The sequence below is a fragment of the Protopterus annectens genome, chromosome 8.part1, assembly GCF_019279795.1.
Source record: "Protopterus annectens isolate FY-2018-M chromosome 8.part1, PAN1.0, whole genome shotgun sequence".
Lineage (NCBI taxonomy): Eukaryota > Metazoa > Chordata > Ceratodontiformes > Protopteridae > Protopterus > Protopterus annectens.
The window spans coordinates 255,125,803-255,141,938 of NC_056742.1; the positions used below are offsets into that span (position 1 = coordinate 255,125,803).

Here is a 16,136-nt window from a genome sequence, read left to right on the forward strand (position 1 = left end):
AGCATATAACCATGTCTAGGTCTGCTCCATCTCCTCACCCCGACACAAACTGCTTTATGCATATGCATGCCTAATCAGTGATACTGTGACAAACTCAGGAACTATTCTGGTCACATCATATATTATGTTACTCCCCTTAAGCTGAAGTAAGTACTATATCTATGTACTCTGCACACATTTTAAAAGTGACAACGATGGAATGCTGCTGAATATACTTTTGGAAGTCTCTATTTAAGCAAGAAACATTCCAGTTGTCTTTGGCATCTTTTGCCAAGGTTAGTGCATGGCATTTAACAATGGCATTTTAAATACATTCTTTTGCCTGCACCCATGATTACTGATTAGTTATGAGGTGTTGGGCTACTATACAACAAATAAACCATGGAAATGTAAGTAAATGCACATTGTAGTGAGATATTTGTCGATGCTGTCAATGCATTATTTTCTGCAGTGGAACTAAACACTTATGGCCATTCTCACTGGTACTGCAATTCTGTTCAGTACAACACATCACATAGACTGCAACCTTTCACATACACAGGAATAACAGAAGAAATGTTCACTTTGTCATGATTGTTTTTCTTTCTTTAAGAGATGGATTGATATGGACATCTCTGTAGCAGTTTATCAAAATGACTGAAAAGTTTGTGCATCATCTTTCTCTGACAGTCTCAGCACACCTGGTTGATTTACTTTTATGTAATGGATAATTGTCATCCATTGCAGGTTGTTTTTTCTTACTGGGACTTTCAGCTCTTGTAGTTTTAGTCCCTCTGCAAAATATACTGCTTTAATGCATAACAAAGTTAGGAAGTAATGTGGATTTTCTGATAACCTGGCTGTTTCTAAGTAGAAACTTTCTTGTTACTTTCTCCTCTGGTATACCAGCTTTGTTATCCCTAAATTCTGGTACATTTTCTTTCACAAACGTATTATTGCCTGCTGCTGTAATCTTTCTGTGTTATGAATCACACTGCAGTGCAGCTCACTTGGGCAGTGTGGTCCAACAGTGTTTGAAAGGCAGACCACATGCGTCTCTCGCTTTTGTCACTCTGTAAATTCATTGCAATATTGAATATGCAGTATTCAGTTCTGTGGTTAAGGAAATTATATGTGAAGAAATGAACTAAATGGTAAAAGGTGCAGATAAAGCTCCATGCACTACAAAAAATTATGTTCAGGTCTCTGATCCTATTATATGTTTTTGAAATAGATGCTTTTGAGGTGAATTTCTTGGCATCCAAGTCTCAAACATTTAATAAAACAGTTATGATTAGAGACCTGATCATAATTTTCTGTTATATATGTACCTGTAACAGTATGTATATGCAGTGCTTGTGCAGAACCTCCTGCAGAATCCATACAGAGCAGTGGACAGAAGAACACAGTTTTTTTTAATATTCTTAAGAATTTTGGAGTAGATCGACTTTTCAAAATCTTAGTGCTGGGAAAAAGATTAGCTATTAGTTAACCTGAAATCCTGAGCAGAAGATGGGAAAGGTAAGTAGTGGTGTGAAATATGCATTTCTGATATTCTTTTTGTTATGCTCAGTAGTTATTTTGATTTAAAGTAGAAATACTTTTTTCTTTTCATTTTTTTTTCTTTTGATTTCTTTTTTTTTTCTTTCAAGTAAAGTCATACATTGATTTTACAATTTCTTACAGCTAAACAAAGACAGGGACAAACATATGCTTCTTAGTTCTATCTTTGATCACTGAAACTCACAGAACAATATACATGACAGTGTAATATCACTGAGTTTTGGCAGACTGCCTTGACTACTGTATGTTGCAGATGATTATCACCTTTCTCCCTTCCATCAAATTGTTACATTTGGTTACCAGTGCAAGCTAATTTTCACATTGGCAAATGCTTGTTTTTTTATTGTCATTCAGTGACTGGGTAGGTTTACTAAGGAAATCATTGAATTATCTTTTTGTCTTTGGTAAGCTGATATAATCTGCAAAAAATGACGAAACAAACAAAAACTAAAAAGATATTCAAGCATTTATCATAACAATTCTGCTAAGAGTGAAAAGTGAATGTTACCAAGACAGACAGCCATGGTGAATAGATTATAAACAGAACATTGAAATGGTCTGTATTATACTTAAACTGTTTGCATCCTAATGAGATGCATGCGTAAGGAAACAGAAATTGCAGCATAGGTGCTGTTCACAAAGAACCATTCTTATTCATAAGTACACTATTTTATTAATTCATTTTTTTCCTTGTATTTATTTTAGGGTTTGATTTGGGATTATGATGCACGTGGCAAGCATGATTTCATTGGAGAATTTACTGCTACATTTGAAGAAATGCAGAAAGCCATGGGAGGAAACAAGGTATGGAATCACCTTTCAACATATTTGTTCATATTATGGCATGACTTGTTATTGCTAGAATGTTTTGAACTCTGGTTTATCTGCAAAACACCGATTTAAGCATAGCAGATAGCACCACATTTTGGAAATGGAACGTCACCCTTATCATAAAACATTTACATAATTAATTGAAATGCATTTACAACATGTCAGATAACAATCTTCAGGAAAAAGATTAACAAGTGATTTTATTTCATCATAGCTATATAGAGGTCATCTAGTGGTATGACTATATTTAAACTGTATGCATATGACATAAGGGGTAATTTATGTGTTTCTTTCATAAATCTGATGAAGCTGTAAGAAAATGGCAGGATCTTCATATACTCAAACCACAAAGAAAATTGCATAAAGCCAGAAACCACAATTACAAATATTTAAACTAAGCTCTTACTATATTTCATCCATTGTTGCATAACATTGTTTTGATGCATACTTGTTAAAGATGACTGTTTTTAGTCTTGCAAAACAAAGTGATTGCATATAAAGTGTCTGAATAAATGCCTTTTATGTAATAAGTTTATTGACTTAATAAATAACATTGTAAGCCTGACGTGAGGGAACTGCCCAATACATTCTAAAGCTCACACCAGTACTATATTGTTACAGCTTAAAGTTATTTACCAGTACCAGAGTATACATGTGGCTGGGGTTAAAGGTGTGGCTAGATTGCACATCCATTTAAATACCTTGCGAGACTTACAAAGCTTCTAGGAACACTCATGTGCAGCTGCCAAGTGTATCCCTCACAAATTCAGTCTGTTACCATACCATTGCAGTCGTTCAGAGACAAGCAGTTGCTGAAGTGATTATCTGGTATGGACAAAAAGCAATTAAATAGCTTAAAAGTTGTAAAACCTGTTTTAAACTTTGCATCTTAGCTATGTATATGGTTTATAGACAATAGCTAAGTATTGTCTTGTGAATACGGTCATTGTTTGCCAGTGCAAAAATCACTTGGTACCAGCTCCTTTCATAAAGGAAACTCATGTACCTTGATTCATTTAAGTGATGTAGTGACTTGTTCCAAATTACATAATAAGCAAGTTATCTATCATTTCTGGAGTCAAACCCAAATTTGCAGAACATAGTCTATTAGTTTAGTTAATTTTCATAGCCACAATATGATATCAGAGACTGTAAGATGAGAGGCTGCACAGGCTTTGCCAAATCAGTGTTGTTTATGCATTCACTTTTCACTGTCAACTGCTCAAGTCTGCTGTATTACTAAATGTTAGTGTACACTTTCATCAACCATGTGAGGGAGAGAGAGAGAGAGGCACACAGAGAGAGAGAGAGCCGGAGAGACAGAGAGAGAGAGAGAGAGACAAAGAGAGAGAGAGAGAGACAGAGACAGAGAGAGAGAGACAGAGAGAAAGAGACAGAGAGAGAGAGAGAGAGACAGAGAGACAGAGAGACAGAGAGAGAGAGAGAGAGAGAGACAGAGAGACAGAGAGACAGAGAGAGAGAGAGAGAGAGAGAGAGAGACAGAGGGAGAGACAGAGGGAGAGACAGAGGGAGAGCATTGTTGGTGCAGAGGCATCACTGAGAAAACAAAATGGACTGTTATCATAGCTCCATTACTAATGAAAGGAAACTATGCGCAGTTCATCAGGGTGAGAGTTCTACCTAGATACTTTTTTTTTCCAAGTCACATAAGTATGGAGCTTGCAAATGCAAGGCTGTAGATGCTTGCCTGAAAAGAATGAGAGTGAGAAAGTTTAAAACGCTAGGGACGTTTTAAGATATAACTATAACAGCTGTGACACATGTATGTGAATGAGCTAGACTGTGATTTAAAAGTAAACAAGTGATATCCTAAAAATGAAATGAAATAGAATCTGTATTCGTTAGAAGAAAAACAGCTCCATAGCCATAACCTTGAGTTTTTTTCAAGAAGAATATAATAAAGGTTATGAGGGAAAAAAATCAAATACAAGAATAGGAACAAAGTAAAATATATGATGTTATAGCAATAACCCATGTCTGAGTGTGGGTAAATCCACCATCACCGACACTCAGCCATGGGTTATTGCTATTATACAATGACATTATTTAAGAAAAATGTTACTTAGTTTTCCTAACTAATTACCTTGTATAAGGACGGCATGCTGCTCGTCCACATTTTTCATTGGTATTCTGGGACTTTCTTGCTGTACTGTGCACGTGTATGGGACTTTCATTCCCATGCTTATGCAATACATCAATGCTGTGTCAAGCAAAAATGGAGGAAGGAAGATCTCCGTTGCTCCTTTTTTTAAATAAAGGTTGAAACTCAGATACTTAAGAGGTATGAAAAAGATTGAATGGAGAAAATCTTGTATGTTTCCTTAGATTTGATTAACATAACTGATTTTCCTAATATTTTCATTGTCCTGTCTATCTTGAACCTACAGACTGTCCAGATTTCTAATTTTGTTATTTTTTTTTTTTTTTTTTTTTTTTTAATGATGAAGAAAACTTAAAAAGTTATAGCATATAGTAATGGAAGAAAGTCTGGGCGACCAGACTTTTTTCCATTGGTATATGCTGGATTTACAACAGGTAAGCTGGTTGAGCTGACCAATCAGCATGCTCGTTTTTGAATGATAATAGCTAGTCATTCTATAACAGGGAAGAATAGTGATGGAAGCAAAGGTCTTTGGCCAGGAAGGAATTAGGAAGGAGACAAACATTTTGCAGTATACAGAAAAATATGGAAAATAACAACTTAGAAATGGAAGAAAAGAAGAAAGTAAAAATAAGTAATATAACTAAATTAGTTTATTTTTATTTTAAAAGAAAAAAGATGATAAAGACAAAGTAGAGAAATAGAAAATCTGTTCTAGAGACAAAGATGAAAGATATTTTTCTGCAACATTGCCAAGCTGAGTTTAGTTAGCCACTGAGCACCATAGGTTTGGCCTTAGATGGAGTGGATGGGCTGAGGTTCTGTTGCTGAAGGCCTTCTTATCTTTCCTTGATAAAAGATGCTTTATGTTTTTTTGGATAGCTGTGAAATGAAAAGTATACACTTACCATAAGAAATTAAGAAGAGCAGGTCCCATCTCACTAAACAGTACAAATAAAGCTGACAGTCATTAAGACAGCTGTGCATGTTAAACTTAGCCAGTTTGTTTTAGTTCTCCCCTCATCCCACAATACTCCATGGTGCCATTCCGCTTCAGACCTGTTGAGAGAGAAAACAAATAAAAAAAACACTATTATGTCTTTAGACCTACTGTGACAGGTGAGATGAAAGAGCATAGGCTCCTCATTGACTGATTTCTCATAAATCATTTGCTTCTACATGTTGGAGCACAAACAGTGATTTTTCAAGACTGCTGTGTGCTAACTGGATGAGATTCTCATTTCCCACTGCAATGTAGCTGCAGGCAGTGTTGGCATATGTAAGTGTAGGGGCATGGAAGGGCTTGCTCCTTGTAAGGGATATAGAGGAGGTGATCTTCCTTGTAAAAGGAGCTTTTTGTCAATGTGAGCCAATAGAATGAAAGGCAATAAAGTGCAATAATCCAGCTGTGATCACTTCACTAATTTCAGAGTGTTTGCATTCATGTCTTGTAATGTGAACCTGTTCTTCTAGTTCTAGTGTTATGCTGACTTTCATATCTGTTAACAAGAGCTTCATCTTATTTATCAGTAAGACAGGGTCCCAAGTTAACAGTTTGGGATTTTCTCCCCTTATACCGGGGCTCCAAATAAAGCTCTGGGTGCAGATATTACATTTAGCTTGTAGCACCTTGTGGAAGTGTTGAGAGAAGACCAGATGGCCACTGCATTAATATTATTCAGGGATATATTCCACAAAAAAAGCTTGTAAAGTACCAATCACCTTTATAAAACAAGGTTCTAGATTTCAAGGAAGGTACATATTTCAGTAGTTGTAGTAAAATTACTTGCAGTGTATAAGCCATTTGGCTAGGGAGACAGTAGAAATTTCACAACCACGTTTTTAAGAAAGAGGAGAAAAGGCTTTGAATTTGTTCTATGCTGATGTATGTCCATATACTTGAAGAGGTATTCATGGTAAAATAACTGGGGAAAAATGGAAATGTGAATGCTTTAGTTGAGATTAGATTCTGCAGTGATTTTAGGCATAAAGGAGGGATTATTATGGTGCAAAACCCTGTCTTTGTGAAAGACCAGATGGAGGATCATTTGGAAAGGCAGGCAGTTATTAAATCCTATTGGCCGAGGTGATAGGCATAAGGAAGAAAGTCTTCCAGAAAAGAAATGCAGTAGATGTACACTCCGAATAAGGCAATGTTAGTTTTTTTTCTACCACAACTTAAAAATACAAGGTGGAATTGGGTCCTTTACAGAGGTGTGAGAATAAATTCCTGTGAGTGGTAATTTTTGCACTTTTAGATAGGGGTGGTCTGCAGCTGCTCAAGCTCTAGCTGCTTGAATTTCAGTACCTCACAGCCGGGGACTCAGACAGTTGTAACCTGTCTGACCAGCCACTCACATTCAAACATGAATGTGAGTTCAGCAGCACATTCACCACATCATCTGCTTGTTTCCTAGGAAACAGTCACAAGCATGTGCTCTCTACAGGTCAGGTAAATGGGGAAAGGAAGCTGAGGGGATGCTTTTACATTTAGAGAAGGGGATGGGGAGTGGAATGGGGGCATTAGGATTAGGAAGGGGAATAGAGATTTTAGGTTTAAGGAGCGATTGTGGATGAAATTTGGAAGGGTATTTTAAATTTAGGGAGTGGAAAGGGAACTTAAGGTTTAGGTAGCAAAGGACACTTTGTGGTTAGGCAGGGAGATGGGGATTTTAGGTTTAGGGAGAGACTGTGGACAGGAGGGGAATGGGATTATAGGTTTAGGGAGTGATGTGGGATGGTAGGGTGTAGGGGAATTTAAGTTTAGGGAAGGAATGGAGACATTAAGGTTATGCACTGTGTGGGAGTTTTCAAGTTAGGATAAGAGTTCTGGTAGGGATATTATAGGACATTTGTTTGTGGTAGTTAGAGTGCTTGCCAAAAGAAAGTGAGTGGCAGCAAGGACATTTGTTTCAATCATATGTGTTTGAAGTACATGTAGTAGACTCATTAGGTAGTCAGATATATTTGCTGTAAGCTGTGGACATGTGCTAATAGGGGTGAAATGCCTTTGTTTGCAATTGCTGCGAATGGATGGGATTACATTCCTAGAGGCAATAAGTACTTCATATGTAGTCTGTCACACATCACTGCTGTTCCTAGTGCTGCTGTTGTAGATGAGTCTGCTCAGCAAATATGAAGTGCTGCTCCAAAGTGGGATGGAGTGAGTTTGTGTTGTGAGTCTGATAACGCACCGACTGACTTATGAGAAGGTCATAGGTTAGTACTTGGCTAGCTGCATTTGGAGCCTATTTTAAGCCTAGCTAATTATTTAATTTGAGACTCAAACTCTGCACCTTGTATCTGTAAGGTAAACACCAGTGGCACTGTTTAAATTCTTTGGCATACATTTTATTTACAATCAATGCTAAAGTTGTATTTATTACTGTGCATTGTTAAGAATATTGATGAACAGCAGTGTTCTATATAAAATTAATTGATTTCTTGCTTCTCCCCTTCTCACACTGCTGCTGTACTTTTAAGGCATGTCTCATTCAGTCCATGCTTCAAAATAGAGACAGCACCTACCTTTTTGTGCTACAATCAAATATAATTTCTAGACGTGACTGCATTTTGATTAGGCTAGCTGTGATGGGAAGAATATCTTTTGTGCTAGGGCCAGGGTGGAACTTAAGGTCATCTTGGTGTGGGGGCTCACAGGCAACTGCTTCCATGAGGGGGAGAGATTTTTTAAGTGATAACTTACCCTCTTCTCATTCCCCCCTCCCTATGCCCTTATCAGTATTGCCTGAAGGCTTTTCTCCTCTTTGTGGACCACATTACCATTCAAGGAGTGCCGAGATTAATGCCCCCCCCCCCCCAGAATAAGCACATCCATCCTGCCATGTCAGCACCTCGGTTAAGTTCATTGATTCATAGGTATATACTAGGCTAATGACTTTTAGGGCCCTTATAAGCCTAGACATGCAACCCAAATGTGACCCACAAATTTAATTTATATAGGGAGTGATTTACTAACTACCTATCTCCAGCAAAGACATAGTCACCAGTCCAGGGGTGAATTTCTGATTATCTATCCATTGATCCAAGTTGCACTTAAATAGGGTTAGGAAGAGCCTCTGCTTCACATGGATCAGGAAGGCTTTTCCAGTGAATGGGAATTCTCTGAGAAACATATCTGCCTCTCCAACTGTCCTATTTATGACGCAAACAAAATTTGGCATTTTGATGTAGTTCTGATGCTGTTTGTTTTGCAGGTGTGCAAAAGGTTCATCAAAACAGGGTCCAGGTAAGGACCACCTCTTAGGAGTTTGTATAATGCTGAGTAAAGAGACATGGTTTTGAGGTGATCAGTGTAGGGCACTGCATTTACTCCTTATTTATTTATTTATTTATTTATTTATTTGTTTATTTATTTAAATTTGTTGACCAGGAGTGTCCGACTGGATGTGGGTCCATTTTCAGTGGAGGCCTGGGTTGAAAAGCTCCACAGTAAAATAAACAAGACATTAGTTACATTGGATTACATAGCGATTAACAATTTAACATAGAAATTACTTACAGCATATTTACAGATGAAGAACATAGTACATCAGTAGACAACTAGAATCTTTATCTGTGAAGTACATAACAGGCATTAACAAATGTAACAATGAGAAGTCCCTGCTGTATAATAAGTACTAGGCTTATGAGCATCTGAGCTTGCTATCATCAAGGTAGTTAGTGGAGGTGAAAGAAAGGTAGTAGTTGGATGGGGTGGATGATATTAGAGTGGGAGTTGCAAGGGCATAGCCAGCATGTTTTTAGGTGCGCTTTTAATAAAGTTTTGAAGTTGGTGCATGATGGTACGGAGGTAATTGTGAGTGGGAGTGAGTTCCATAATTTGGCTATGGCGCAAGAGAATAGTGCTTCACCAGCAGAGTTATTGGCTTTAGTGATCTGCAAGTGATTTTTGTTGCTGGATCTTAGTGGTCTGGTGGTGCGATAGGGTTGGAGTAGATTCTGGAGGGATGGGACATTTAGTGGATGTTTTACTAGTTTGTGGGAGAGTGAGAGTTGATACGACTGAAGGAGGTGAGGGAGTTCAAGCCAGCCCAGTTCAGCAAGTGAGAGACAGTGGTGACTACGGTAGGATGCCCCTGTGGCGAATTTGGTGATTTTGTTGTAGCAGGTCTCTAGCTTGTTTAGATCACATTGCCTTAGGTTGGTATATACTGGAGAGGCATAAAGTAGGGTGGAGATAAGGTGGGAATTTGCTATTGAAATCTTTGCTGCTTTGGTGAGAAATTGTTTATTTCTGTATAATGCTCCTAGTTTTTGTGGACTTTTTATGGTCATGGATATGTGAATGTCAAATTTTAGTTTATTGTCTATTTCCACTCCTAGCAATTTGGTGTGTTCAGTTGGGTATATAGTGGTGTTGTCTTTTGCTGTGATGTTAAAGTGAGAGTTGTTGTGAGTATGTTTGGTGGGTTGGAAGATGAGTAGTTTAGTTTTGTTTGGGTTGAGTATTAATTGGGCATTGGATAACCATGTTTCAACAGAGGAAAAGGCTTCCTGTGTGACTTTTTGCAGTTTGCGTAGGGACTGGGCTGAGCAGATGATGGTCGAGTCATCTGCGTATTGGATGAGTGTGCCATGTTTGGTGGCAGAGGCTAGATTATTGGTGTAAACAGAGAAAAGTAGGGGTCCAAGGATGGATCCTTGGGCAACCACTATGGAGACAGGTAGTTGGGGAGATATGTCATTCTGCCATACAACGAATTGTTGGCGGTCAGACAGGTAACTCTGAAGCCAGTTGGTGACTGATTGTGAGAAGGATAGGTTATTGAGGACAGAGATAAGTTGTTTGTGTGGGACCATGTCAAATGCTTTAGATAGGTCTAGGAAAGTAGCAGAGGAGAGATAGCCATTGTTTTTATGCTGAAGGATAGTGTTAGTAAAGAAGAGTAAGGCAGTGGTGATGCTATGGTTTGGTCGGAAACCATGCTGAGTACTGGAAAGGAGGTTGTTAGTAAGGAGGTAGTGTGAGACCTGAGAGTGTATGCATCTCTCTAGTATTTTGGAGAGTGGAGAGAGAATAGCTATGGGGCGGTAATTGGTTAGTTCTGCAGAGGGTCCGCCTTTGTGGAGGGGAATTATATGTGAGACTTTCCACAATGTGGGAACGTAACTTTCTAACAGAGATCAGTTAATCAAGATGGATACTGGGTAAGCCAGAGCATCAGCTGCGATTTGTAGGTATTCACTTGGGAGGTTGTCTGCTGCTAATTTGGTGGGTTTAAGTTTAGTTAAGAGTTTTTTTATGTTGGAGGTAGGTACAGGAGAAAAAGAGAAGGCATTGGGGAGATTACTAGTTGAAGGTGTGGGTTGGAGGGGAGGGGGGTTGTGTTGTTTAGCTAGTGATAGTATGGTTAGGGTGAAGTGTGTGTTGAATGAGGTAGCAATATTTTCTGAACTGAATTTGTCTGCTAACAAGTTCTCTATATTGCCAGGCATTTTGAATGTGGTACCATAAACCACCAGTTCAGCACATTGCTGTGTGCTACCTTGAGGTCTCTGACATAGCTGAAGAAGGCCTTGAATTCTTATTAAAAAAAAAAACTTTGTGGATCTTCCAGTTGCTTTATGTGCCTGGTCCGGAACATAATGAAAGGGGCATAATACTTTATGATGGTTCTGATGAGGGCTGAGACAATAATACTATGACCTCTCTAGCCCTAGATATGCCCTTACTTATAAGATGAGCAACATAAAAGGACTTTCTTATTACCTTCGACACGTTGGTCAAAGGCTAGGTCACTATTTACATGAATTCCCTGATCCCTGACTAATGAGTCAACTTTTAGCAGTGTTTTATTAATTATGTAGTTACTTGGGGTGGACAACTTCTCAAACTGTACTATAATGCATTTCTTGCTGTTGAGGCTTAAGCCATGGCATTGGCCCCGAGCAGTTGTCTGTGTTAAACCTTCCTGAAGGGTGTTCATGTCTTGGGGCTATTCACTGACTGCTGCCAGTTTCAGTCATCTGCGAAAGAGGAGTGGGCCCAACACAGAGCTTTGAGAGACACCACTGGTGACCAGTGTCTTTGTATAGGTGGCCTCACTGATCCTAACCTTTAGGGTCCTATCCATGAGTCAGTTAACTATCCATCATGTTATAAATGGGGTTTATGCCTAGTTCTAAAAGTTTGTTAACAATACCTGAATGGGGTATTGTATAAAATCCTTTAGCCAGTTATAGGTATGCAATATGCACCCCCCCCCCCATTCATTGTTTTCTTGAAATTTTCAAATAAATCCACCAGGTTCAGTTAGCATGACCTTCCTTCAACAAAGCCAAACTGTGATGGATCCAGTGTCTGGAGGTCTCCTATGTCCTTGTTGATAACTTACATGATAATTCTTTCCATGGTTTTGCAAATAAGACTAGTCATACTAATGGGTCTGTAGTTTCCAGGATCTGTTTAAGGTCCTCCCTTATGAAGGGGGTGGCTGTTGCAGCTCTCCATTCTCATGACACAAAGCCTGTTTTAAGACTGTAGCTAAATAGTGACTCCAGGGGTCCTGATATATCATATTTTAGACTGTTTGGGAGGCATCCTTGGATGTTATTGGAGCCCATTAAGGCTGTGTTCTTGACTTTAGTAAGTCCAGCCAATACATGCTCCCTAGTTATAGTTGGAGGGGTTATGTTTGAGGGTATTTTTTGGGGGGGGGGTTGTTGGGGGTGAGACAGGAGTACAGTTGAAATGAATTTGTCTGCTAACAAGTTCTGTATATTGCCAGGCATTTTGAATGTGGTACCATAAACCACCAGTTCAGCACATTGCTGTGTGCTACCCTTGAGGTCTCTGACATAGCTGAAGAAGGCCTTATGGTTCATTTTCACATGGGAAGCTATCTTATCCACAAAGTTGGCTTTGTTTGACTTATTTAACCCTCTTAATTGCCTAATTAGTTTGATGCAAGATCATTTTACCTTTATCGGAATTACCCTTCCTAATTGTTGCCATACTTTTTTTACCTGATCTCATTTCCATCCTTCCATCCATTTATCCATCCATCCATCCATCCATCCATCCATCCATCCACAACCCCTTTTTCACATGTTTGCCCAAGGGGTCTCCAGTGACAAACTTTTAGAGCCAAGGTTTACATTGCCAGATGGCATATCATGTTTAGTTTGGGATGCCACCATGGTGGCTTGTTTCCAGGGCTAGTTCTGGGGTTAGTTCTGATAGGTACAGCAGCATGTATGTAGACACTGACATAGTTGTACAGAGTTTATGAAAGTAATTCAGAATAATTTGCTGTATTATCAGGGTTTGAAGTGGCATTGAATTTTGACAAACCATCACTTAATAAAAAGAATTTTGCATTGAAATAGCTCCTGAACCTGATTTTACTGGGGTTACTGAGATGGTTTTGATTTTGAAGGAGACAGCTTTGTGGTTGGACCTTACCAGTGAGGATGAGACATTAAGTGTGTGCAGCATTCTCACGTATTTATGAGTATAAGGTCTAATATGTTGGAGTTTGTAGTGGGCATGTTCACTATTTGGTCAAGGCTGTATGGATTTATAAAGTCCAGGAATCACTATGCCTGTGCATTTGAGGCCATGGGGTTTTCCCATTCTATAGAGGGTAATTAAAGTCTCCCATGAGGAGGATGTTTGGTTGGATGGTAAGTGTCTCCAATAGGTCCAAGTATACATTGTGAGTTTCTTGGGATATGTAGAGTGACCAATAGCTGCTAGGATATGTTACAGGATTTTGTAAATGGTGATCTGCATGTGGAGGAATTCCAGCATGTCATCCTGTTTGACCAACCTAGAGGTATGCTTGTCATTGATGTGTGTTGACACACCTCTACCTTTAGCCCTTGTCTGTGCAGCTACTGGTCTAAAACTGGAAAGCACTGAAACCTTGCACTGTTGGGGACCTCTCTGTCACTTTTTACCATGTCTCTGTAACTGCACAGTTGTCTAATTTCTTGAGTGTGAGGAGGGCTTGGAGGGAGTGCAGTTTTTTCTTTAGGCTGCTGGCATTGTGCAGTATCACCTTGAGGTTCATTTGATTTGATTTTTCTTTTCTGGTAGGTTTGTCAAATTAGAATTGACTAAAAAGGCACAATGGGGGTGAGAAATATTTTGCTAGTATTTGAAAGCTTAGAGAGGACAGGTGCAGATCATTTTTGGCAAAGCAATGTGGTCTGTTAACCATGTGCTCCCAAGCCAACAAATATTAGATACCCTTAGAATGACAGCAGAATGTCATCCAGTTGTTAAAATCCATTATCCTTTGCTCATATTGTGGCATCATCCTCAGTGATGGTAATATGCTGCCCAGTGTCAGGCTTATACCAACTTGAGACACATAGTCTGAAAGCTCCATAGTGTCTCTCTTCATATAGTCCATGGAGGTAGATCTCAGGTCATTTACACTTAAATGGATTATAATGGAATCATAGTGGTGCCTATGGTGTAGTGACTTGAATTCATGAATGACATGGCAGATTCTGTCTCCAGATAAGCAACAAACCATTATATTCTCTAGGTTCAGCCTGGTTTGAGGGGCATTGGTATACCTTACAATAAAGCCTACAATGACGAGAGTCCTGGTAAGTGTTTTTGCTTGCTTATGATGTTAAGAATTTGAGGGTCCAATGAGAATGACTGTATGTGTGGTGTTAAGTATTGGGTTTTTTTTGTCTGAGTCCCTTTGGGCTTGCCGGAGTATAGTTTTGGCAAAAAGCAGTCTAAGTGATCTTTTTTGATTAGGAAGATTGCTTTTAAGTGCCTCATCATACATTAGTCTATGTGTGTGCTGTATGCTTTGTGAAGTGGGTGTTGTGTGCATGGTTTCAACAACCTGGTGTGCACTTATGTGTGAGAGTTTACCCTCCATTATTATTGTGTAAGTATACTTCTCACATACTGTGTTTGTTTCTACAGGATTAAGTGGTTGTCTGTAAACATGAGACAATTGCTACATTGTCCCAAGATGCCCATATCCATGAAACTAGCTACAAAGATTTTAGGAAACTGCATATCCATGCTGTCTGATCCTTTGATTGGTGAGCTGCAAGGGGGTGATGTATTGTAGTTAGAATGCTATTAAGGCTGCTTTGTTGGTGCAGACTAATAAGGGTGCTTTACTGGTGTAGATTGTGCTAAACACTACAAAATTCTCCTAACTTTAATGTTTGCACAATACTGAAGTCTACTAATTCTATAGGTATTGCCACTCAGTAACCTTTCCAAGCTTGTCATTGCACAAAGTAGTTGCTCTATATTTACTGCTTTACAGGGTATGGTTTTATGGACCATTCTGTAGGGAACATTTGCTTTCTAGGTGTTTGCTACTGTACAGGGCATTGCTAACTACTGCTGCATGATGAGCACCTCTATGCAAATGCTCCAAATTTAAAGCAGTACAGAAAACACAGAAAAATAACTAATGAGCCCTCTGCCCAATAAAACAGCTACACTATGAGCCCTTTTGTGTGATGCCCAACTCAGGTAGACCAGGCACACTCCTACTACCAAAAGATTAATAAACCCATTCCTACTAATATAAAGACACAGTAGAAGAGACTTTGAAGTGCAATGCTGCCACAAGCCAGTTAAACAACTAGCAGGACATCTTACAGAGAGTGAAATGTACAAATAAAAGCAGAAATGGTGGCAATTGCTTAAAATAACTTAAGCAAGTGTGATTTAGCAATCAAAAATACTTAGCTTTGTCAGGATAGCGCTGGATACAAGTAAAGCACTTCTGGAGTGCAAGCTAGGACACCAAGCTTTATGAGGCTCTGGGAAAATGAGCATCAGGCAATATGTAGTAAAAGAGCAATATTGGTTTGCTGAGTGGGCAGCCTGTGTCATGAATCCATGGAAAACAATGGGTGGGAAGATTTCTTAAGTGGCTTATTCAACAGACAATAACAATGAAACATGACAATAGCTACAAGAGTAAGGTACCAGAAAAAAAAAACTAAATATGCAAACAGATAACTTTTGTGGCTAGAACATGGAAAAAAAATCAAACTGTAGAAAGAAGTATCACCATACAGGGGCAACTTAAATATTTCAGCAAAATTGAAATAAAAGCCTTCCACTCTTTTCATTTTGATGAAAATTCTTGTAACTCACAGTTCAGGGCTTTCCACACCTCTCCATGTCTTTCATAAAAGACATTGGGGGGGGGGTCTTGCACTGTGCTGAATATAGTAGGCTTGCTATTGTGGGATATAATCAAATAAAGCCAATATTTGATCTCTTTCACAAACTTAGCTTAGTATCTCAGTGCAGGAAATACAGACACAATGAGTGATGGAAGAGAAAGATACTGGAATGCAACATCTCAGAGCTACAGGTCAGTGACCCCAAACAGGTAAACATTTCAGAAACTTTAACTTAATATCTCAGTGGCTGTTAGGTCATATGGACAGAACAGGGGAACAGAAGGCAATATAATGCCACTTTACACAGGTAAATAAGCAGAATATAAAACCGTATTAGCAAAACTGGAATATCAACACTGTAAAAATCACTGAGGCACAAATCCTGGAGCAGAATAAAACAATACTCTCATTATTGAAATTGTAGTACAGTTTAAGGTACAAGACGGTGCAGAGATTTACACGTAACAGTGTTTATGGGAAAAAATCTGAT

General features: G+C 38.8%; 1 protein-coding gene across 1 annotated transcript in view; it reads left to right on the plus strand.

The window, feature by feature from the left end:
* Positions 1-16,136, plus strand: part of CPNE7 (copine 7) — a 2,789,522-nt gene that overhangs the window by 2,026,145 nt on the left and 747,241 nt on the right. The window contains exon 8 of the mRNA XM_044081847.1: positions 2,248-2,346. Within this exon, the coding sequence (XP_043937782.1) occupies positions 2,248-2,346 (99 nt within the window). The remainder of the gene's footprint in view (positions 1-2,247; positions 2,347-16,136) is intronic.